Source organism: Panthera leo, chromosome D2 (assembly GCF_018350215.1).
Source record: "Panthera leo isolate Ple1 chromosome D2, P.leo_Ple1_pat1.1, whole genome shotgun sequence".
NCBI classification, from domain to species: domain Eukaryota; kingdom Metazoa; phylum Chordata; class Mammalia; order Carnivora; family Felidae; genus Panthera; species Panthera leo.
In genome coordinates, this window is record NC_056689.1 from 7,276,258 (window position 1) to 7,302,373 (window position 26,116).

A 26,116-nucleotide genomic window follows, 5' to 3' on the forward strand; every position below is an offset into this window, starting at 1 on the left:
TGTGATATGAATCACATCTTTTTAAAAAAAATTTTTTTAACATTTATTTATTTTTGAGAGACAGAGACAGAGCGCGAGTTGGGGGAGGGGTGGGACACAGAATCCGAAGCAGGCTCCAGGCTCTAAGCTGTCAGCACAGAGCCCAACCCAGGGCTCGAACTCACAGACCATGAGATCATGACCTGAGCTGCAGTGGGACGTTTACCCAACTGAGCCACCCAGGCGCCCCTTGAACATGTATTCTTTAAGTCAGATGGATTCTTGAAGTGATTTATAAATACAGAATACATGCTCAAATTGCAAACAACTCTTTGCTTTAAAATCAATGCAATTTTTCTGTTTAAAATTCCTTTGCTCTCATGAATTAGACTTCTTTTTGAGTATTTTAGTCATTTTGAACTGATTGGAGGTTAAATAAGTAGAACTGAAAACTTTTTTCTACTTTTAAAATGAAGTTTGGGTGATGTTACTAAGCTTGATTTTTAGGTGTTTATTTTTTAAATGTGTATTTATGTATTACTCTGAGTCTGTTAGAGATCAAATGGAATGCTTGGGCTTTTCCTGTTTTTTTTTATTTCTTAATGTGAAAACTGTGTTTTGCCAGGCTGTATCTAGCCATGATGTAAAATTTATTTAACATTCTTACGTAATCATTTATGAGATATGAAATGAGAAAGATGAGAACTTGAGTCAGAAGGGTGTTTTTCTTTTTAATGTAGTAAGTAGAATTAGCTGGCATGTATCCTACCAATGTCTTAGATTTGTTTAGCGTTTTTTATTAACAAAGCCTTTTCTTAATCTTTAGCTCATTTGGTTTTGCAAAGAAGAAAAGAGCCTGAACAAAGTATTACTGTCCTTATTTTTTTGTAGTATAGGAATCATGGCTCCAGTAAGAATCAGTAACTTGTTAAGAGGTAGTTGAGATGGAGTCCAAGGAAGGATGCAGCATGTGCAGGCACTTGGTGCAGTATTTTTCCCATTATGTTATGTCAGTGGTTCTCAAACTTTAGAGGGCATCCGAATAACCAGGAGGGCTTGGTAAACTATAGATTACTTGCCCTACACCAAGAATTTCTGAACATTAGGTCTAGGTTGGGGTCTGAGAATTTGCATTTGTAGCAGGTTCCCAGGTGGTGCCAATCCTGGTGGTCCGAGGGTCATACTTTGTGAGCCACCATACCATACTATCTTCAGTCAAACAAATCCTTAACGTGTATTTGTTCTGTAAACCCTAAGTAGCTCAACATGGCAAATGTTATTCTGATTATGTAGATGAGGCAATAAGTTTAGAAAAGCAGCATGGTGGAATGCAAAGAGCATGGACTTAGGAGTCAGCTAGACCTAAAGTCCAGCTTAAATCCTTGCTCAGCCACTTGTCAGTTGTGTGATAAAAGATACACGGCTTAACATTAGTGAACCCTATTTTCCACATCTCTAACATCGTGGTAAAAATCCTTGTAGGGTGGTTTTTAGGTATGTTGGAACTATAGGTTAGGTGTTTTTCAGAATATTGGTTGCCAATTGGGAGTGACCCCTTCCCACCTTGTCTGGGCGTTTGGCAATGCATGGAGACATTTTGGTGGTCATAGCTGCGAGATCGCTGTGGGGAGGGATGCTCTTGGCATCTGGTAGGCATCTTGTAGCAGCCCAGAGATGCTGCTGTGCATCCTACAGGTTACAGGACAGTCCCTCCCACAACAAAGAATTATCTGGCCCAAATGGCCAATAATGTGAGGTTGAAAAACTCTACTTTAAACGTAGCAAGTGTCTGGTACATGATAAGTATAATATTTGATGGAAGTCAGTACCTTTGCCATTAGGCTGCGGTATGGCTTGTCAATTTGCTAATGACTGATGGAGCTAGGCTTTTACAAAACATCTAGGTCTTTGGACTGCTGTTAGCCCGGTACTCTTTATAAAGAGAACTTTGCCCACAAAAGATGTCACTGGTGACTAAAAAGGTTTATTTGAAAAAGGCTCATGTGTTATTTGGCTGATTGTGAAAGTTTTGCTTTGAACTCCTTTTAGAAAGACTGAAGATGTTTTCAATAAATGTCTAAATGTACCTTAAAGGGAGGTATTCAGAAGGACGTTACATAGAACCGCTCTAACAGGATGGATATGCTTTATTAAAAAACAAAAAACAGAAAAACCCAACTTTTTTTCATCTTTATATTGGCAATAGTTTTTAATTTTAAAGTAATCTTTAGCTTGTTTCCTTTAATTATATACTTGTGGAGCAACTGAGAGATACTTTGCCCCCAGTGTATTTGGTTTTTGTTGTTTAATGCATTCTTTAGTCTTAGACTTTATTCTAAAGCTGTTTTTATTATAGTCAGATATGGTGGAGTTAAATGTGTGGGTACAAAATGGCAAATTTCTGACAAGTTATTAAAAACTTCTCATATCTTTCCAGATAATGATAGTAGGGCTGACTCTGAGGTTCCCTGATGGATGTGTTGCATTCTTTTCCAGACCCTAACTTTGCTGTGTCAGCCTGTTGAATTAAAGTGCTTTATTTATCTAATTAAAAAAACTTGCATTAATGTGAAGTTTTTAGAAGAAATTAGGACAGAGCTTTAGATTAGTTCAGAGATGAGATGTCAGGGGAGTATCTTGGTGGATTCTGAATTTTGTTTTGTTTTTAGGGCAGACAAATGTAATTACGAAAGTGTTCTAGGAATAGATTGTTTGCTATGAGGATTTTTTGTGTTTTTTTTTTCTTTTTCTGTTTGCTTGATTTTACAATTTACTTTGCCTCTCATTTTACACAAGCAAAGTAAAATGTCAGGCCTATCTTAAACCTTCTTATGAAATTTAAGTTTTGACTGAGTGTTGTGATTCTTTTTGAAATTACAGGAGGTATCCAGAGATACTGATAAATATTTTAAAACCGGGACTGCTAATTATATGATAGCTTCAGATTTGTTAAGGAAAACAGATGGCATTTATTGCTATAATTTAATTGAGTAAGGCTCATGGTATTTATTTCATTACATGAATAATAAACTTCATTTGCTTACCATACCTCAGAAAATTTCTTTTAAAAAATTTGTTTTATAAATATACAACTAAAGAGAATTTTTTAAAGTGCTCATTGTCTTTCTTTGAAACTTCACGTTTCCATTTAGCTTCTAGTTTATGTGCATTTATTTAAAAATGTAATTCATCAAAAAAAAAAAAAAAAAAAAAATGTAATTCATCAGAAAAAGTGTCATTCATCATAGTGAACTTAAAAGGTGTGTGTGCATTTTTAAACAATTTCCAGAGTCCCTCATAATTGGCTTAACTGTTTTAAATGTCGAGGCTATTAGATATATTTATTTCCCTATAGTTATACATTAAACTTGTTTTCAATATTTGGCTAATATTTTTTCCTGCTATATTTTTCTGATTTTTTTTTAGAGCAGATTTAAGATGACCTAATATTAGGAAAGATTTTCATGATTTTGATTCATAAAATCATAATCTGTTATGCACACAAAAAAGCTGAAGTGTTGGACTATTGAAGTTTTTTTCCCCTTGGTTATTTATAGGAAAGCTATCGCATATTTAAAGTTTTAAGCATATTTTACTCATTTAAGTAAGAAAATATCTAAACACTTTGGATCTGTCAAATTTCCTTTTGTAGGAAAATTGTATTGAAATTAAAGTGGATACAGAAGTAATTTGAATAAGCTATCACATTTTATACTAAAAGTAGTTATAACTCTGTTGCATTCCTATCTTTAATCAGAAAGGGTATGGCTTGTCATGATGTTACTGTTCCCTGGAGCATACTTTGAGTGATACAGTTTCTATTTGCATAGTTGCCTCGGTAATTGGTGATATTTATTGATGAAGGTTTGCTGTGCATTTGCACTTATAATCAAAAGTTGCATTTGTTAGTGTCAGATTTTCAAGTGTCAGGTATTAAAATAGGGAGATAATTTTGACATTAGCTGAATGATAAATCTCAGTGAATGTATTAATTCGTGTACTTAGAACAAAAATATTGAGGAAGAAACAGACTTCTCTTTTTTAAACAAAATTACTTGTTAGAGTAACATTTTTCTTTTTTTTTTTTTTTTTTTTTTTTTTTTTTTTTTTTTTTAGAGTAACATTTTTCTAAATGAGGTAAAATTGTTTCAGTTATTAAACTAAAAAAAAAAATTTGATCTAGGTGTGGTATATGCCTTCTTGGTGCTAATGTAAACAAAGTAATAGTAAAAATACTTTGTGAATGTATGCACGTGTCTTTTGAAAACTGAAGAAGCACTCTGACGTCTGAAGAGTTCATGGACTAGTTGTAGGAACCTTATGTAAAATAAATAGCAGCACACTGAAAGTACGATGCAGTTTTGGATATCTAGTTTCTGTCCACTGTGATCAAAATTATATGTATTACTGCAAAATACACCAAGGTGCTGGTTATTAAGGCTATTTGGATTTTTTTTTTAATACTGAAAAGGTCACACAGATTGTGATTATTGTGTTGTGTCCAAGAACTAAGGCTTACCATCTGTTACTCAAACGTAGGGAAAAGTTAAGATAATCTACTGATATAAGTGGTCTTGACATTTCTGGTTTTGGAATCATCTATTAATTACAGTCTTTAAAGACTAATATCAAATTTTAAGCTTTTGCAAAAACAAAACCTAGTGGTTATGCCAGTGTTTATATTTTTCTACCAAAATGCAGAGATACTGGTTGAGAACTAAAGCTTATGTAATGGAAGTCTGGCTTTTAGTCATTTAGTTTTACAAGGTTATTTGGATATTTAAGTGGAAACATCATGTTTTAACTGAGGTATTAAGTTATACAAGATTTCGGTATTTTTAAACTCTTAGTTTTCCTAGCAGTTGATACCTAGGAATTCATTATTACAGAACTTAATCAGGAAACTGATTTAATATGTATTCCTTAAATATTTGCTTTAAAATATTTTTCAGGTTCTCTGCTTTCTTGTACAACTCACTTCTTATCTTTCTGCTAGTAAATGAGTTTTCTGCCTTTAAAATTTTGCTGTTGCCTTGGAGCCATTACATAAGGTGTTTCTATAACTTAATTCCTTTTCACCCCTAAGAACTTGGTCTTGCCAAGGTGCAAAGAAGTCTTTAAAACTGCATGTTGGGCATAATAAGATCTGATTAGTTTTAATCTACTTTGTTTTATTTATTATATTGACTTTGTTTTTTTATTGAGAAGTTTGTCATCATGACAAATGATTAATGTGACCCGGTATAATATATCAGTTTAGGTAGGATTTTGGATTTATGTTCCCACATCCAACTTTGTGTTTAGGGCCTCTTTTTTTTGTGTGTAAGAAACATCTTGCCAATTTCAAATTCATGTCTGATGGAAGTAGATAGTTTTACCAGCATCAGTTTATAGAATTTGTTCAGGTCTGCACTGTAGGCCATGGAAAGAATGGTGCCTTTTTGGATAGACAGATAATGTGTGCGTAAATTTCCTCTCTGACATTAAGTGAGGCGGCACACATTAGGTGAGATTTTTGTCCAGATACTAAGTTGTTACCTGTTTTGTTTACTGAATAGTATTTAAAGAGTGTGTGTAAGGTGTTAAGAGCTCCTTTCTCTCTTTTTTTTTTTTTTAATGTTTTTTTATTTTTGAGACAGAGGGAGACAGAGCACGAGTGGGGGAGGGGCAGAGAGAGAGAGAGAGACAGACAGACGGACAGACAGACAGACAGAATCTGAAATAGGCTCCAGGCTCCGAGCTGTCAGCACAGAGCCCAATGTGGGGCTCGAACCCGCGAACTGTGGGATCATGACCTGAGCCGAAGTCGGACGCTTAACTGACTGAGCCACCCAGGCGCTCCATTCTTTCTTTTATTTTTGTCTTTCTGTATATTGAACTTCATGTTTTTAAAAAGTTTATTGGTTGACAGAGTTGATTCCTTAGTTTTTGCTTTCATGTTTCAGTTTATTTTCCAAGATGATTAGTATGTTCTCCTCTGAATATGAAGATTCCACAACTAATTATGATCAGTAATTGGGCATTTTTTTCCCCAATTGTAATAATTAGATTTATACTAAAACGATAATGCTTCAGGAACAAGCATTTAAGGGTAGCTGATGAAAATTAAAAGTATTACCTGTTCAATGTAGACTTGCTCTCATATTTTTTAGTATATTTAAAAATTGCATATTATTAAAATTTAAAATATGAATTTTCACTTGTAATTCAGTGTATGTAATTTCAGGGTTTTTTTTTTTTTTGATAATCCACATATTCAAGTGATTATAAAGTTCATATAATGATAAAAATACACTCAGTGGGAAGTGAATATTTTTCAATATTATAAGACAGTTATCATAAAGTCAGTAATATGAGTCTTCCTAACGTAGTAATGAATGCCAGTATGTGTGCCTTCGTGTTTTAAAACCTACATGTATTTCTGGCTTATATTGTTTTTATCCAGGATTAAAATACTGCAGTTAGGCAAAACTATTTTTGCCAATTGGAAGAAAAAAAAGAAAAAAGAAAGCAAGTCCTTTCCAAATGATTTCCTGGCTTAGATATAAAATAAAAAGACATGATTTTATTATACTAAAGCCAAATATAAAATGAAGCAGTCTAGCTACACACTTGCTTGGAGCTGGTGTGTGTAGTAGTTTTTGAATATTAGGAAATTAGTGCGTGGTTGTATCTAAAAGATCAATACAGTTGGAAATGTTGGAATCTTTTTTTTTTTTTAATGCAGTTTACTACTCTTGAGTAATTTGCACTAAATATTACTAGGCCTTTATTCTCAAACTCTTGACACATCCCTGGTCATCTTCCATATCTTACCTGTTTGTTTTTTTTTCTGTAAAAGTTAATAGCCTTTTGTCGTTTTGCATAACTGTATAGAGTAGCCCAAACCTAGTGGTTTTATCTGTGGTACAATAAATGATAAAAGCATGGCTTTTATAACAGAGTGAATTACAGAAGTAACATTAAGTCTAATAGCGAATACAACATTTATAGCGTTATAGATACTCTTTTCTGTATAGTAATGGTGGATCAGTGTTATAATTTTAACTTTTCTAATTTTTCATGTTATTTATTATGATTTTGCTGTAGAAAATTAGAGTTAGCTTTGGCTTAGTTCGGGTATATAATGCTGACAAGTATGTCTAATGCATTTTGTTGACCTAATGATCTTTTTGAAAGTTGTTATGTAAGTTATAACCGTATTTTATTTGATTTGTCATTGGTAGTCAGTCTTGGATGTTTGTTAGTGGAAGCAAAACCATAGAGAGGGGGTAGGGTGTGCGTGTGTGTATTTTAACAGCAGCAGAGTTCTGAAACAGGAAATCAGTCTTATCGTATTCATCCAGAGACCTAGGAAGAAGGTAATTGTTTCTCATACTCGTTAAAACCAGTTAGTTGGGCAACTTAAATTTTTAGAGGTTCACAGATGTAGGCTTGAACAGTTGTAGATACATTATTTCATAACAACTCTGAAGAAAAATTGATTAAATTCGTTGAGGGGACTAATCCAGCTAATACACTAAAAAATTGTACTTTGGATTTTAGAGTATTGCTAGCATTATCAGTGACTTGATAAGATACTTTTCCGTGGTTCTGATTTGCTTAAATTTAAATAAAGTTCAGAGTTCCTTGATTGTTCCTTTAAAAAGTTTTTAGAAACTGTGTGTAATCTTAATCTTAAATTTAAACAGTAGGAAAAATAGTTAATTCTGTGTCAGGTGTATGTCCCTGGAAATTGTCTTTCCCTCTTTGTTAATGTACATATGCTCATAATTACATACATATGTATTCACAAAGTAATTTTTATTTGTCATTTTTAAAGCTATATATAGGTAATATTTCATCAGGTTAAGTACCACATTTTGCTTACTGTACTATGTTAAGGTTATTTCCATTTTTTTCTTTTATAAACAGCATTATTGTGAATATTGTGAAAAGTATAGTCTACTTTTTTGTTTGTTTTCGGGTGTCCACTATAAAAGGGAAGAGTGTTTCATAGCTCTTTGTTACAGATTGTAGATTTCTTGTCAAATGAACCAATGTATAGTGTTGCTACTAAGCAGAAGACTTACTAACATTCTTGATGTTACCTTTGAAGAATGTGATTTTTTATTTAGAAAGTGAGATCTAGGGGCACCTGGCTGGCTCAGTCTGAAGAGCATGCAAGTCTTCATCACAGGGTTGTGAGTTCGAGCCCCACGTTGGGCGTGGAGCCTACTTAAAAAAAGATTTTAAAAAAATTTAGAAAGGGAGGTCTGCACTTCATTTCAAAGCAAAAATATGTGTAAACTTTTCAGTCAAGACAAGTTGGTATAATATAACAACACGAGAGAAAGTTGTGAGGTTCTAATTGTTTGGAGGAGTAGAAAACTCCAGTAGAGTTCATAAATTACTTGGCAGTCAGTCTTCCTTTCTGGTTTGGCACTGTGGGCAGTTAATTTAGAAGTGTTAAAAGGAACCTAAAATTTATGCTAAAGTGAATTGAAGTGAATGTATTGGAATTCTTTCTTTTATAATTTGTTTATAAAAACACCATATTGAGTCGCCTTGTAATGAGACATTAAAACTAAAATTAACAGGACATTTCTGACCCATGCAAACCTCAAATAATAATAACTTCTTGCTACAATTGTAGAGCCCTTTTCAGTTTATAGATTTAAAGATATATCTAGATATCTCATTTGATCCTTGAAACAACCAGTGAAGAAGTTACAGCAGGTATTATCATTATTTTGCAGAAAAAAAGACACAAAAAATATTTGAGGCCCAGAGATTTAGTAATTTACCTCAAGTCATAGGTTTTTAAATTGCAAAGCTGAGAACGGAACTCTGGTCTTCTATATTAAATGACAGTATGCATTAAGTGCTCCCGTACAGGGCCTGGCACCTAGTAAATATTTAAATGTTCCTGTGTCCTGTGTTGTTCTGACCATTACTTCTTTATTCATAAAATGCCCATCATTGGGAGCATTCTTTCTATTATATTGCTGTACTTCAAGCTTTGGTACTTTAGAAAATAAGATTTTAGGCTGTGTTACTTTGGTCTGTACCAAACTGTATACCAGGAATGATTATATGCTTTGTATGTTGGGACAAATTGTTCTCAAATAATGAACAATTAGCACTTTATCAACTGGAAAATTCAAGGAAGTCCTATTTCTGCTTTCCTACCCATATGAGTCTTCAATTTAGAAACCAGATACAAACATTTTACACATTTAATAGGAAAAAAACAAAATGTAGTAAGAAATAGGAAATGTTTCATTAAATGAAAAATTCTTACAAGTCTATGAGAGTGGCAGTTATTTAAAGCATAATTTGATTAGTAAAGTTGATAAGACAGATATAACTGGGATACGCGTGGAAACTATTTGTTACATTTAAACTTGTTAAAATTTGTTGAAACAAACATGTAGACCTGGTGTAGCTTATGAGTCAGTGGCTGAATTTTTTTCCCTCTCACCTGATCCTTAAGCATCCGTTAGTTGAAAGCCCTGACAAAAAGCAGGGAAAAAACTCCAGAAATTCCTGGAAAGGAAACTTAAATGGTGAAGTCCTGGTATTTGCTAACTTGCTTTCAATTCTCCTTTTTAGTCTATTTATTCCTTCACTCCTGTTGCCGGCTTAGCTCAGTGTTCTCTTGTGAGCCAGGCCCCTTCAGATTTGCTTTCGACGCTTTTTGATCACTACCTCTGTGAATCTGTATGTCATTTTCCGTGTGCCAGCCAGTCGTGTTCCGTGTATGTTATGGCTTCATTTTGTCAACTTTCAGCCAGTTAGAATTTTAAAGTAGCTTATATGTGATCGGTGGAAATAAAATATTTCCCTAAAATAATTATGGCAGGAAAAAAGTGTTACTGGTTTGAATACTACTACTCTATTAGTTTTTTAGTTTATAAGTTGTTTAGGGATAAGTAGATTTATATATTATGTTGAATACTACAAAGAAACTTCAGAACTTTATTTTCAATAATTATACTTAAATTAAGATTCAGTCTACCTTCAGGAACACACTCATAAAATAAGGTTTAAGGAGGTATTTTTGGTTCTCCTCTATTTGAAAATTCTTAAATTTGTAAAATAAACCCCATTAATTTAGGTTCAAGTAAAATTTTGAGAAGGTAGGTATGAAATCTCAACTCACAAGTTGTTTTCTAAAAGGTGTTTTGTTAACTAGGCGTAACTTAGCATATACTTTTAGTGTTTTAAGTCATGTCATGATTGGATACTTAGAACAACCAGTAAAAATTTATTTAGCTCATATAATAGCCATGTTATTTTACAGCATGTCAGTGAATGTTATTGGTGAAACGGACTTCTGTGGACAGGTGTTAGGACTTAATTACCTTTTTTTAAAATTTTTTTTTTAAACGTTTTTATTTATTTTTGAGACAGAGACAGAGCATGAACGGGGGAGGGTCACAGAGAGAGGGAGACACAGAATCCGAAGCAGGTTCCAGGCTCTGAGCCGTCAGCACCGAGCCCAATGCGGGGCCCAAACTCAGGAACCTTGAGATCATGACCTGAGCCGAAGTCGGTGCTTAACCGACTGAGCCACCCAGGCGCCCCTTAATTAACATTTAATTTTTTTCTTTCATTCAGTTTTCTGTCGTGTGAGATGGGATTGTTGTAGCACTTGAATCAAGACTGTCCAAATATGGTCTATGTAATTATCAAAACAGCAATGAGTCCCTTAAGATCTTGTATTTTATTGTATGTAAATGATACCTTAATTAAAACAAGTTGAACACATTTGCTCAAAGGTTGGGCCAAAGGAGACTGTCTGCTGTATGTCATGCATGTCATCTCCTGTAGCAGTGGTGGCTCTCGTGGCTCTCCAGCTTAGGCGAGCGAAACACAAAGTACCAGGCGTGTACGTGTGCGTTTCTTCTGCCTCCCTGCTTCCTGCACGTGGCCACTGATAATGGGGAAAGAAGGCTTTTGTTTTTCCTTTGGGGAATTTGGGAATATTTTACATTTGTTCTGTTTCTTTTTTTTTTAAAGTTTATTTCAGACAGAGAGAGGGAGGGAGGAAGAGAGAGAAAGGAGAGTGAGGAGAGAGACACAGAGGATCTGAAGCGGGCTCTGCGCCGTCATCCCAGAACCCGTTGTGGGGCTTGAGCTCAAGAACCGTGAGATCATGACCTGAACCGAAGTCAGATGCTTAACTGACTGAGCCACCCAGGTGCTCATGATACTGTCAAGTGATATTGTCAAGATTTCAAAGAGTTAAGGTTTCTGTTAGGCTTTGGTGCTCTTGAGAAGGATTAGGCTATTCAGTAAGTCCGTGTCAGTGGAAAAAAAAAAAACCACCCAAATAGTTACGGTGAGCTCCTGTGGTCTAGGTCTGTGCCATTCAATTGTTAGACAACTGCCACTATGTTCTGGTCATTTTTTAAATATATTCACGCATTTATTCCTTAGAAAACCCTGTATGATGAGTATTTTCACCAGTCCCATTTTTCATAGGAAACTGAGGATATGGAACTTGCAAAAAGGATGTACCTGAAGCTAGAGTTCAAGTCCAGACAGTTTGGCTCTAGAGCAAACGTTCGTAGCCTTGGCGCCATACTGCCTGCGAGTAGATCCCTAGATGGCAAAATATTTGGCTCTCTTTAGTGACCTAGTTAGTATAATTCTTTATGTTCGGCATTTGTAAGTCATTAGATCAGAATTTCATATTAAACCCTCTACTACTTGTTTAAGAGTATATCCAGTAAGTTCAGGTTAAGGCTGTTCTGTATTAAAAATCATACATTATTTTTTCTCACTTATATTTATTTGGTTTAAATTGTCTAAAAAGGTATGTCAGAAATTTAGACATACTGGTAAGCAAAAAAGTCATATTAGAGGTTTATTGGCATAAGTCTTGGCATAAGAAATACTTGTTTCAAAATTCAGCCCTCGTTATTGCTGACATTCAGTATTGGAAATGCCAGTGAGTTTTGTATTATCTTTTAGAAGTTTTAACATTTGGTTAGTAAAATTCACTTTCATTTGAGCCTGCTTCGTTTGTAAATTTTTTATTATTGATTTGGAAATATATAAAAAAAATTTTAATCCCCTTTTGTGAGGCAGCATGGTATAAAAAGCCTGGGCTTTGGGTTATGCACTTAACAGGTTTGAATCATAACTTCGTACTTATTGGCTGTGGAACCTTGCACAAATTACTCAGTCTTTTTGACCTGCAATTTTATCATTTATGAAATGGTAATATTACTCAGTAGGATAGTTAGGATTAAATGGGAAGGTATTTCCCATACCGTGGCACGTGTTCTCTGCCTCATTCTAACTTCTGATGGGTGCCAAAGTCTTGGGTAAAATCTCAAACTGTGAAAAAGGAAGGTGAGAATTTGAGGAAAAGGAAACCTTGAAAGACCGACTTCCTAGATTCTGTGTAAAGAAAGTATTGGATTGTTGCTCTGCAAAAGACCCCCACGTTATTTCTGGCCTCTGACTCCTTGTGTGTGGTTAAATTGAACTCCCTGCCGACAGCATCCTTAAAACTAGACCTAATCTTCTGTCTTGGTGCTTTCTCCATAGAGCTTTGTGTGCGAGCCACATGGGACTGCTGGCTTTTTCCAAATATTTTATGTATTTCCATAACTCTGTCCTGTACTCTGCTTGGAATGTTACAGTCACTCTTGTTCTTCTGTCTGCTGATGCCTGACTGCTTAAGGATTATCTAACATATCGCCTGCTTTGTGAAGCTTTATCCGTGCCCTTACAGAATTTATCCTGCTCTCTTTTTCTCTTAAAATATCTTGATCTTGTATTCAGTAGAGCCTGAGGCACGGTTGCACGTCTGTGTGTCTGTCTTCCCTGATAGAACAGGAACTCTCTCAATGCAGTAGGCTTTGCTTACTTAGCGTTACATTTTCAGTGCCCCTTCCGTAGAATGTTCAATTTGTGTTTGGATAAGTGATTGAAAGAGGGGGCCAATTGAGTTTACTTTAGTGAGTATGTAACATCCCCATTTATGTATTGTCATAAACAAATAGTTTTTTAAAGTAAGTTAATCAAATCCTTTGCAACTTTATTTTCTTTATTAGTTAGTATTCATAGTGTAAGGATAAATTTGAGTTTAGTCCTGGTAAAAGTGACTGCATTTCAAGGGCCTTTGTTTTACTGTGCTCTTCTGTAAGGCTAAAAATCTTCCTAGCGTTTTCACTGAAATTAAGAATTCAGTTAGGAAGTTTGTTAGTAGCAGTCATTATTATTTTTTGAATAAAACATATTTCTCTGTTGTATTGCTCAGAAAAACTTGGGTGATTTCTCTCTCTCTCTCTTTTTTTTTTTAACGTTTATTTATTTTTGAGAGACAGAGACAGATCGTGAGCGGGGGAGGAGTAGAGAGAGAGGGAGACACAGAATCCGGAGCAGGCTCCAGGCTCCGCACAGGGCCGGACGCGGGGTTCGAACTCACAAACGGTGAGATCATGACCTGAGCCGAAGTCGGACGCTCAACTGACCGAGACACCCAGGCGCTCCTTGGGTGATTTCAATTTATATTTTTGACTGACATATATTTATAATTTTTAAGGTAGGAATTCTGGGCTGGCGGCAGCTGCCACTGCTCTGGGGCCTTACTGCTCCCTCATGTTGTTTTCCGAGTGTTATTTCTCATTTTCTACATGTTGGTGCTCCCAAGACAGAGTTACAAAGTAAAGATTATTTACTTTAAGGAATTACACTGCTGTAGACTTGATTTGAGCCTCCATTCTTTTATTTTTCTCATGAATGGGTATAACAGCCTAAACCATTTCGATAATTGAACGTAGCTGCTTTTTTTAAACATTTTTATTTATTTTGAGAGAGAGAGCGTGAGTAGGGGAGGGGCAGAGAGAGAGAGGGAAAGAGAGAATCCGAAGCAGGCTCTGCGCTGCTCAGCTTAACTGACTGAGCCACCCAGGCTTCCCAATCATAGCTCTTTGAATTGAGCTACATTTTTAGGTGGGACTACTTTCTTATGTGAGAATAACAGATGACAGCTGATATTTGTAATGTTAAAAATGATAATCCTAGTAGTTTTGGAACCTTTCCAGTAAAGAACCCTTTGAGGTTGGGGTGAATTTATAAATTCTTAAAGTAACAAAAATTGCCACATAGTAAATGCTATTTAAGTGTTAGATACTTTTATCATTATATGTATGTGTGTGTGTGTGTGTGCATATATATGTGTATATACATATATGTTTTTGGGCAGAAACTCAGCATTTTTTTCTTTTTTTAGCTACACAGCTGAAACTGAGTCATGCAGGATAAGACAATATTTTGTCATGATGCTTAGTAAATAGACTTAGAGATAATTATAATCTTTTATAGAAATAGTACAGGTGCATTGTACCAAAAGTAGAAAATATAAAACAAAAATGAGAAAAATATATATTTCTACCACCCAGAGATGATTACTTTTAGTACCTTAGTTTGTAAATCTTTTTGTCTACATATGTCTATATGGATATATATGCATTATTATGCCAACATGACGAAATGCTATATGTTCTCTTTTGAAACCTTAATTTCAGTCAATAATAATAATACTGTCTACTTTTCCATTTCAGTAAACTTTCATCTTATCTAATGCCCAGATGATATTCATATTTCTCTAGTTAGCTCAAAAATGTTCTTTATGCCTGGTTTGCCTAGAACAGTATCCAGAACAGCATTGTACATGTGAACTTGGCTCTTAGAACCCTTAAGTCTTTTTAAGTCAAGGATAGCTACCTGTCCCTCCCCTCCTCACCTTTAAAAACAAGGCATTTGAGGGGCGCCTGGGTGGCTCAGTTGGTTAAGCGTCCGACTTCGGCTCAGGTCATGATCTCACAGTTCGTGAGTTTGAGCCCCACATCGGGTTCTGTGCTGACAGCTCAGAGCCTGGAGCCTGCTTTGGATTCTGTGTCTCCTGCTGTCTCTGCCCCTCCCCTGCTTATGTTCGGTCTCCGTCTCTCAAAAATAAATAAACGTTCAAAAAATAAAAAGGCATTTGAGCAGAGACTGGGTCATGTGCTGTAGACCTTTTTAATTTATCCAGTTTATTCTCTGATAATGTCAGTTAGCTTGGTTTTTCTGTCTCTTTGTAAATGAGTAGCTATATCTAAATGCTTGGTGGGTTCTCAGGTTGAATATAGCTTGGCTATCATAGATGATGCTATGTCCTTCATATTGTATCACATCAAAAGTTATACGATCTCCACTTGATGATGCTGAGATTGACCAGTGAAATTGGGTGGTGGCAGTCTCTTCTGCCCATTGTTCAATTATGTTTGTTTCCTTACATTAGAAAGTATTTTGTGTGGCATTACTTTGACTGTAAGAAAGTTCAGTTCTTTTTTTATTATTTAAAATTTTTGTTAATGTTTATTTTTGAGAGGTAGAGTTGAGTGGGGGAGGGGCAGAGACAGGGAGACACAGAATCAGAAGCAGGCTCCAGGCTCTGAGCTGTCAGCACAGAGCCCACATGGGGCTCGAACTCGTGATCCGTGAGATCATGACCTGAGCTGAAGTCAGATGCTTAACCGACTGAGCCACCCAGGTGTTCCAGAAAGTTCAGTTCTTCATCATCAACTCACTTACTGCTTTAGAACCGGTTGTTGATCCTGGCCTAATCAATAATTTTATTAGGGTTTGCAAAATATGATTTTCAAAGTTCTGTTCTCTTGTGTTTTTCTGTAAAGTGTATCTTTGTCATATGAACTGGGGCTATTTGATTGCCCTGAAATATAGTACCTACAGGAAAATTTGCATAAATACTTAATCCACCCCCCTCATTAGCTATTTTCAAAGTAAAGAAAGAACCATTCTGATAGCTACTTCAAATAAATGAAAAAGAGATTTTCTTTTTTTCTTTTGAACATCTTTATAGGCTCAAGGTTTTAGTTTTATTTAGGGTGTTTTAATTTACTAGCGTTTAAATTTTTTCTTTGATGCTCAGATTGTTACAGTTTTAGTTGTTGGGATGTCCTTCATGTTAGCTTCTATGTCTGGTATACACCATTAGTCTCTGTACACCTTCCATGTTCTCTGGCACAGAAAGGAATCCCAGGCTCACCTTGAACCTTCTTGTCCCACCCCTGGCATCAGCTGTTGTTCCAAGGAGTTTAGTACCTTTTAATGTATTACGATATGAGAGATGAAATCTGGGTTTTAGGATTGTTTACTTTTGCTAAGGTAACATGCTTTTAGGCCACTTCAGTGAAAAGACCTAGAGAACATACATTTTAACGTGAGTTCGTATTTAATTAATGTTTTTACCTTGATTTTTGATTTTTTTATTTAAAAAATTTTTAATGTTTATTTTTGGGAGCAAATAGAGAGAGAGAGAGAGAGAGAGAATGTGGAGGAGGGGCAGAGAGAGAGAGAGAGAGAGAGAGAGAGCGAGCAAGGGAAACAAGGCGCTCGAACTCAGGAACCATGAAATCATGACCTGAGCTGAAGTCCAGAGTCAGACACTTAGCTGACTGAGCCACCCAGGTACCCTGTTGATTTCTTGATTTTATAATGGTATCTCTTTTATGTCTGTAATCATGAATCTGAAAATCATTAGCAAAATTTTATTTTTTTCCCTACAATATAAAGAAAAAAAGCTTGAGGATATCCATACTGATATTAGTAAAAACGAACTCTCAGAAGAAGTTTAAAATTTTTTTTCTAGCTGTTTTTGTTCTTATAGTGTGCTTCCTAACAAGAAGTACAGTAAAATTGTTGCACTGTCCAGATGAAATCATTTCTCCTGGTCATCAATTTGGTATTTAGTCAGGTTTGTTGTTGCTGTTTTTAGTGTATGCTTCTCCCCTTTCCCTTCCCCCTCCCTTCTCTATGAAGCAAACATTTGTATTAGTTTCTCGGTTGTGTGTGTGTGTGTGGTGTGCACATGTGCATTGGAAAGTTCAAATTCAAGCAAATACGTGTGTAAATGTTATTTCATCCAAACAGTAAATATTTTTTCATATAAAAGGTAGTATACTGTATATGTTGTGCTTCTTTTTTCTTAAAATATTTGTTAGGTCTGTTCAATCAGTGTGTGGCAAAACTATGGATAAAACCTTTTAAAAATTCTGATACTAAAATAAAAGCTTTTAGTAATTGGATAATTATTTTTGGATTGAAAATAATACTGAGATCAACTCAATAATGTGAATGTAGCAGAAAGTGAAGGAAAAAAGATCTAGAAAAGGGCACTGGCTTTGATGAATTTTGAATTGTATTTGAAAAATGAATGGGTCCAGAAGTAGACAGGCAGAACACTTTAGGGATGGTTTTGAAGAGAGGCTTGAGGCAGATTAGCTTGGCTGTTTTGGAAGGTCCATGTCAGAAAATTATGAGATTAAAGAGATGGATAGTGGATCTCAAGAAGAAATTAGTGCTGGTATGATCCAAAATACATAGAAATGTAGATTGTGTGTGTGTGTGTGTGTGTTTTAGTTAATGCTTCTGGAGTGCAGAAGTTTTTATGCCAAATATAGTGTGTGACATAAGTGAATAGAATGGCATGCTAAATGTTGATTACCTTGATGGAAAGGGAGAATAAGTTTGTACCTTAGTTCGGTATTACCAAGTCACAAATACCAAGGACTGGAAGAGATCACTGTGGTTGTTTCAGCCTAATCATGTGGAATAGGAAATTGAAGCCTGCAAATGTCTAAGTCACATGTCAAAATTATACAACTGGTTAGATGAACAGCCAGGTCTTAAATCTGGCTTCCTAATTCTTAATTGTAGCTCCCTTTCTCTATGCCATGGTGCGTTTTATATTCATGAAAAAATTAGAAGTTGTGTAGCTATTTTTGTTTTTATTTTGATACTTGGTTTTTGTCCCAAGATAACTTGAGTTCTGTGATTTATAAAGTCTGAGGTTTTTGTTTTTCATGTACATATGCCTAAATACCGTAAATGTGGAAGTTAAGTTTTTTCCTTGAGGGCATTTTTAATGTAGTAGGTAGAGGGATTTGAAAATTATTTTGCCATATAATTATTTTGATATAATTCTTTCGGAATTAATGTATTCACTTGTGTTTCTTAATTATGCATGATGGTTTATAAATAAATAAATTTGACAGTCTTTTGCTAACATAGGTATAGTACTTTTTATAATCAGCTAATGCTTTAAAACATTTACACGTAGTTTGCATTTTTGCATATTTCAGATATTTCCTTAACCTAAGTACTCAGATATTTATCCAAACATTATTGCTATGGGGTTTCCTGCAGAAAGACTTGAAGGCGTATACAGGAACAATATTGATGATGTAGTAAGGTAAGAACTCTTAATTTTCTGTTTCAACTATTGATGTATTCATGCTGTATTTTCATTTAGAGAAGATTTCTAAACCATGGAAAACGATGTACTTGTGAGGTAAACTATTTTTATTATGTTGGTGCTCTGTACTGCTTTTTTGTTTGTTTAATGGACTTCAGTGGGATACAACTCCGTTGATAAGAACTGACCTTTGACATGATCAGGTGTATGTGATGTAATTTCATGGACTCCATACAATACTTCTTAACCAAGTTAATGTCTGGATTCCATTACACTATGGTTTTGTCTTTTATTTCACAGTAGGGGATTAGGTTTAACATCAAGCGGATTCATTCACTTAAATTTATTCATCCTAAGTTGGAGATAACTGATACCATGTATTTTTTACATACAACAGTTTATAGTAGGGCATAAATGTACCAAGCGTTTGAGTAAGTATTTGGTAGAGGGTCTGGACAGGAGTTGGTGGGCAAACCAAAGTCTGACTTTGTCTCTTTTATAAACGTGAGTAATTTTCTAAGTGTGATTATCATTCGCTTCCGAACAATGTTTCTCAAGGCCCAATTAAATGATTTTAATACATTTATAACCTAAGAGTACATCATGTGTTTCATGAGAGAAGAAATTTGTGTCTGCTGTGTAGTCTCAATATATTTTCTCATTCCAAATAAAAAATATCTATGTATGAAAAACTAACTGTAAATGTCCGTAGAAACTTTAATGGTTTTTAAAGTTTAAAATTTTGGATTATTCCCTTTATGCTCTTTCAGAAATCTCTTTCTTGGAGACTTTGGATTTAAATGTTTGCTGGGAATTAAATGTTACAGTGAGTGGGAGAGCACTTTGTAAAGCATTATGCAGGTGTAGAGTCCTTTTGTATTAGTTGTTTAAGCACATGAGCCGACCTGTGTCCTTATATGAGTGAGCCACAAGTTGTTTTTCTAAGTGGTAAGTTTTTACCAATTTGCTTTGAACCAATGTATATTTAAACTTTGCCATATTGAGTTGTGTCCAGTTGGACTTTTGTAGTGTTTCTGTTCTGTGCAGAATTAGTAAATGTCAGTGTCTACAAAAACTACAGAAAAGCCCCAAACTACTTCTTTGTAGTTTGTATTACAGTTATAGCTACATGAGACTGTTAGAAGTGCTGTTTAAGAACTCGAAAATAGGGAAATAAATTTGTTTTCTCCTAGTTAGGTGGGACACAGTTGGAAGGATGCTTACCATCACAGATCCATGAGAGCAACACTGTGATACGGTTTAGTCAGTGGCAGTACACATGTACAGAAAATGTGGGTGGTAGAGAAAAGAATGAGGGACGTAAATTTTGAATCAGCAGAGGAGGAGGATCTGGAAAAGGAGTCGTGCAGTCACCAGACTTGTGTTCTCTGCGGTGGTGCAGGAGTGTTCATGAGGCCTCGTTATGACCTAGGCAAGATATCCCCCAGGGTGACTATCTTATATTACTGCTTTATCGTTCTGTGTCCAACCAAGTACTGATTCAATCAAATCAGGTTAGTACTCACCTGGAAAAGGAGTATGAATAGTCTGGGTAGAGGACAAGTTTTCTGATCACTGTAAGGGTATCATCCTCGTGGTAAATTAACCTGGCATGTTAGTTTTGGTTGGTTCTCTTTGTTCTCTTCTGACTGAATTAGTTTCTTCTGACTTGTTAGTCACGAGGCTGATTTTTCATCTTTCAGGTTACTGATAAAGTTCAGTTTTTGGATCTGTACACTTCATTTTCAGACCTTAGATTGTAATAATTTCACCAAGAAAATACTTTTTTGGGAAGCATTTTGATATGTCATCTTCTGACTTCATAGCCCTCGCCTGAATTAATGACACTGAATTAAGATTCCCAAATTTGGGGCTCCTGGGTGGCTCAGTCAGTTAAGCGTCCGACTTTGGCTCAGATTATGATCTCGCGGTTCACGAGTTCGAGCCCCATGTCGTACTCTGTGCTGACAGCTCAGAGCCTGGAGTCTGCTTCAGATTCTGTGTCTCCCTCTCTCTCTGCTCCTCTCCTGCTCATGCTCGCTCGTGCACTCTCTCTCTCTCTCAAAAATAAAATAAAACATTAAAAAGTTATTGAAAAAAAAAAGGATTCCCAAATTTAATTTGTAATCTGTAACCAAGATTGAAGTTTATTCTGCCTGCTTTAATGTATCTAGCTTATTTTGTCCAGTTCTTGGCTTTTTCAAATGTTATTCCTTAAAAAAGTTTTATGTACATGGTTTTTTATTTAGCCAGTAGTTGCTTTAGCCAACTGATCCTGTCGCCTTTATGGTAATGGCAGTGGTAATAGCACGTAAATGATGAGGAATTACCTGTGGAATATAATAGCTATGCTGTGCCTGGTTTGTCTTGCCCTCCCACATGTTGCGATTGGGGGATAAATGGCTAGTGAGGCTTTGCTGGCTTCCGTTGCTCACTCCGCTCCCCTTCTGCGAGAGAGAGGATGAACAGTGACCAAGAAGATAGTTGTGGTTTTTCCTGTGAAATAAAATAAAAATAAGTAACTTCCAAGTAATTGGCCTGTTAGGATTAACTTCTCCAAGGGGGAATGGCTGTCTCTAGTACCTAAATGATTGATTTTCTTGTTTGGTTCCCACGGTATTGGACACAGTAGTAATAATCAGTAGTGATTCCTTTTTGGCTCAAAGATGATAATGTCTCAGTGAAAAATGTGTCTTTATTCTTGTAAATTTTCTCTCAACAAACATTTCCAGTTGGATTTTCCTTTGCCCTCTCATTCCATGTGTTTTCTATGATTTCTCCCCAAAGGAGAAACACTATGCCAGGTTCATACTTTGTTAGTGTTGAACATCTTAGCTTTGAGTACAAGAAACTCACATTGCAAATGCCTTTACTTAAATTATGCAGTATTTAACCGTTGGGGATATGGTTTGTTAATGGCAACGTGAAATTTTATATTTGAGGTACTCAAGTGACAAATATTTAACTTCTTTTGAGGTTACCTCCTAGGGTCAGGAATTGATGCAAAAAAATAAAAAGTCGGGGAGAAGTGAACAAAGCTGAAATTTTTAACTATCTTAACTGCAAATGTTTTGTTTAATAAGCAATCAGAATTGACAGGGTAGGACAACGACGTCTCAAAAAGAAAGTTGAAGAGCTGAACTCTTCCCAGATTTTTTCTTCTTTTCCTCTTATTAACCACCTTCTCTCCTCCTCCTTTATTGCCCCTAAGATCTTGCTCTGAACTGCTGGTAATTTGAAACAATGTTTTATTCAGATAATTGATTATTGTGTGGTAATCTCATCCCTGGGGCTAATATTGAAGTTACCCTAATTTATATGTTATCTGGTATAAAATCTAAGCAGTCTTTAACAAAGTGATGAATTATGTGTTTAACAGACATAGCTTAGGAACTGTTCTGTACTTCATAAATCAGACAAATGTAGGTTTAATAGAGTCGTGAACTGGCTTTCTTACTGCAGAACCTTTAATATACTACTATGCCTTGTAACTCTCCCAAGAGTGAAATTTGAATATGCTGCTTTTCTTTTCCTGTTTTTTCTTTCTCTTCCCTTCCCTTCCCTTCCTTTCCTTCCCCCTTCTCTCTTTCTTTTCTTTTTATATGTTAAATAATGTCTTCTAAACAGTGTTCCTTGGAGCATAATTTGGGAAGTGTTGAAAATGAAAAAAGATGCATAGAACAATATTTCCCCTTAGTCTGAAATCAGTAGGAAGTAATTTGCTTCCCGTTTTATTGGAACGATGTTAGATGTGGGTGGGTTCCCATATTTATTGTAAGGAAATGCTTTGAGCTTAGTCTTCTGATATATAGTGATTTTCTTTAAAAAAAAAAAAAAGACTTTATTCATTGTGTTCTATACTCTCAGCCTTTTTATCTGTGTGTGTGTGTGTGTGTGTGTGTGTGTGTGTGTGTATGTGTATATATATATATATATATATATATATATATATATATATATATATATATATATATATATATATGGCTGTATTACAGATTCAGGTGCAGCTTCCAGCTTTCCTCTTTTATACATTTTTCTCCCTGAAGAAACGTTACATATTCTTATAATTATATGTTGATCTCTCAATCAACCTTAATTATGTGTTGATATTCCATGAAAAAGGAAGTGTTTGTCATCCCAACATTATCATTATTGGTTATTCAGTTAAAAAATTAAAAAGAGATTATTTAGAGGAAAGCTTCGAAATAATTTAGAGAGAATATCAATTCCATTCTCCCTTTTCAACAACTTTTGACTTCTTCCTTGTATTGCCTTTCTTTTCCCTGCTTCCTTTTTGTTCTTCATTGAGGTGAAAATTACATAACATAAAATTAATAATTTTAAAGTATACACTTCAGTGACATTTGGTACTTTCACAATGTTATGTAACCACTACCTCTTTGAAGTTCCAAAACATTTTTATCACCCCAAAAGAAAAAGCTCTACCCATTGGCTGCCTCCCACTTCTTTTGTTGGTCTTATTTTCTTAAAATGGCAGTCTTGACAGATTTGACAGTGTTTATAGTATCTGCACCAATTCAGTTTTTGATATTTTAATAATAGGTAACATGTATTTTACATTTATTTACATACGTATGTTGCTTTTGTACAGTTTACATGTGTCATATTTTATTTTATTTTATTTTATTTTACTTATTTATTTTGAAGGAGAGAGAGAGCAGGGGAGGTGCAGAGAGAGAGAGAGAGAGAGAGAGAGAGAGAATCCCAAGCAGGTTCTGCGTTGTCAGCAGAGAGCCCCATGCAGGGCTTGATCTCACAAACCAAAATCAAGCTGAAATCAAGAGTCAGCGCTTAACCAACTGAGTCACCCAGGTGACATGTGTCATCTTATTGAAAAACTGCAGTTTTTAATAAGTCCCCATTTCATATATGGTGTTAAAGAAGTTAGCTTCCCCAAGTACCAGAGCTGGTTAAGTAGTGAGGCTAAGGGTTGAGTCCAGTCTGTCAGATTCCAAAGCTGATAGCCATATGATCCTGTATGTCAGAGAACAAAATGTTTTATCCTATACATGTGTACACCAGAGGTTATATACCATGTATAGGTAAATACCAGAAAGTTTATTTAGGATTTGAGTTTCCAGATTGAAAAAAGCTATATTGTGCCAAGCCCAATGAATGAAAACAGGCCTATACCAGGCAATTATGAGATTTCTTTTTTTTTTTTTAATGTTTATTTATTTATTTTGAGAGAGCATGTGCCTGGGGGGAGGGGCAGAGAGAAGGAGAGACAGAATCTCAAGCAGGCTCTTTCCCATAAGCACAGAGCCTGACACAGGGCTCCCTCTCAACGACCCTAGGGATCATGACCCGAGCCAAAATCAAGTGTCGGACACTCAACTGGCTGAGCCACGTAGGCACCCCTGAAATTTCTTTAATGATGCCAGAAATAATGAGAATGTCTCAAAAGCTTTCAGGGTCATGTAGGAGGGATTAAGAATATACATGACGTCCAGCTTCTCAGGATGGAAGAATTAATGATGGAAGATGGAGGTACAGTGTGTCACGTTTGCGTTCAGCATAGAGTTCTGTATCCAGCCGAGCCACCAGCCGAAGTGCGAGAGGAAGAAAGAAAGCCATTCGAGAACAACAGCAAAAACTTGTATCCATGCAACATTTCTTAGAAAATTATTAGACAGTGTGTTCTAACAAAACAAGAGAATAAGCCATGAAAGAAGAGAAAGGGGCTTTGGTAAATTGAGGCTCCAACTCCGAAGCAGCAGAGGAAAGCCCAGGGATGACACCTGTGCCATCGGCTGAAGAGCAGCTAGTTCTGGGTGAGCAGTATGACAGAGGGCATCAAAGAAGAAAATAAGAAGTAGAACTGATAGATGGATACTGAAATGTTTTGGGAAAACGTGATAGATTCTTACAAATATAGGTGAATTAGGTTAGGAAGCAAATGTTAACATCTGCCGATTGGCTTCTTAACCACAAATTGTCATATTGCCGTTGAAGGTAGGGATTCGGAGAAGTGAAATGTGGAGGTGCTTCTGGTTTTGTAAGCTTCATCTACCATGGCAGAAGATAGGCAGGTAATTGATAAACCTGTAGGAAGCAGGGGTATGTATATTATAGAGAAATGCCAAATTAAATACCAGCAAAAAGGATATGATAGTTGAGGATGGTTACTTTTGGAGAAGACCCAGGAACAGATGAATGAATAGAGCTGGAGATGAATTTTTTTTTTTATTGTGGTAAAATTTTATATACACATATATATATCTATAAAATATGTGCAATACAATTTACCATTTTGACCATTTCTAAGTACACTAGTGGCATTAGGAACATTCACATCGGGCAACCATCACCAGTACCCATCTCAGACTTTTTTTTATCACCACACTGAAACCGTGTACCCGTTAAGTAGGAACTCCCCAGTGCCCCTACTCTCAGCCTGGCAACACTGTTCTACTTTCTGTCTTTGGTATTTATTCTGGGTACCTTATGTTAAGTGGAGTCAGGCAATATTGGTCTTTTTGTGACTGACTTAGTGTGACCTAGCATGTGACTTCACTTAGCATAACGTCTTCAGGGTTCATTCCTGTTCTGGCCTGCGTCAGGATTCTCTTCCATTATATGTATATACCACATTCTGTTTATCTGTTCATCCACTGATGGACATTTGGGTTGCTTCTGCCTTTTGACTATTGTAAATAATGCTGGTGTGAACACAGGTGTACCAGTATCTGTTCAAGTCCCTGCTTTCAGTTCGTTTGGTTGTACACCCAGAAATGGAATGGCTGGGCCAAATGGTAATTCTGTGTGTAATTTTTTGAGAAACTGCCGTATTGTTTTCTACAGTGCCTGTATCATTTTTCATTCCTACCAGCAAGTGTAAGTGTTCCAATTTCTCTGCATCCTCAACATTTACTATTTTCTGGGCTTTAAAAAAAAATTTTTTTTTTTAAGAGCCACCTTAATGGGTGTGAAGTACTATCTCATTGTGGATTTTTTTTCTTCCCTATCTTTATCTTTTGTTTATTTTTTAATTTTTTTTTAATGTTTAGTTATTTTTAAGAGAGAGAGAGACAGAGTGTGAGTGGAGGAGGGGCAGAGAAAGGGAGACACAGAATCTGAAGCAGGTTCCAGGCTCCGAGCTGTCAGCACAGAGCCCGACGCGGGGCGCTAACCTACCAAATGTGAGATCATGACCTGAGCTGAAGTCAGACACTCAACCGACTGAGCCACCCAGGTGCCCCCCCGTCGTTATTTTAAACTACTGTAACTTGGAGAAATCACACACCTCAGCTACAGAAGCAGAGACCTGAGAAACTTCCCTTCCCCTTGGTAACTGACCTCTCCTGCAAACCCCTTCTTTCAAAGTCAGAGGGAGGGGATGAAACATAAAAGAACCCTTATTTTAGCTAGAATCTTTCCGAGATTTTCCCATTCTTCTTAGTTTTGGGGTATGACAGCTGGTAATTTCTTCATTTGCTAGGAACCAGAGCTCTGGGAAATCTAGTTAACCAGGAGGCCTGGTGTTTAAAAAAATGAAGAAATGCTAAAAGGATCTTAGAAACAGAGGTACTTAAAATGTGCACATTGAATGCATCAATACTTTCAGCATATGCATACGTACAATGGCTATATAATTATCTTGAGACAACTTCCAAAGTCTAAACTTGAGGCTTATGATCTCCCTTCTTGGAAGGCCTATTTAAGCATCTAGTAGATTGAGTATTACATTTTTACCACCTAATGGGAGGCCTTCCATCTCCTCCTCCCTCTGTTCCTCTTTTAAATTTGAGTCTAGGGGCGTCTCGGTGACTCAGTCGGTTGAGTGTCCGACCTCACCTCAGGCCACGATCTCGCAGTTGACGAGTTCCAGCCCCGCATCAGGCTCTGTGCTGATGG

At 35.9% G+C, this 26,116-nt stretch overlaps 1 protein-coding gene across 2 annotated transcripts in view; it reads left to right on the forward strand.

The window, feature by feature from the left end:
- The window catches only part of PTEN (phosphatase and tensin homolog), a 92,062-nt gene that overhangs the window by 7,319 nt on the left and 58,627 nt on the right, over positions 1 to 26,116 (forward strand). The window contains exon 2 of one of the 2 annotated variants that reach the window (XM_042909404.1): positions 18,151 to 18,235. In XM_042909404.1, coding sequence (XP_042765338.1) covers positions 18,151 to 18,235 — 85 coding nt within the window. Of the gene's footprint in view, positions 1 to 18,138; positions 18,236 to 26,116 lie in introns of those variants that run through there. The other variant, XM_042909405.1, reaches the window with a different exon arrangement.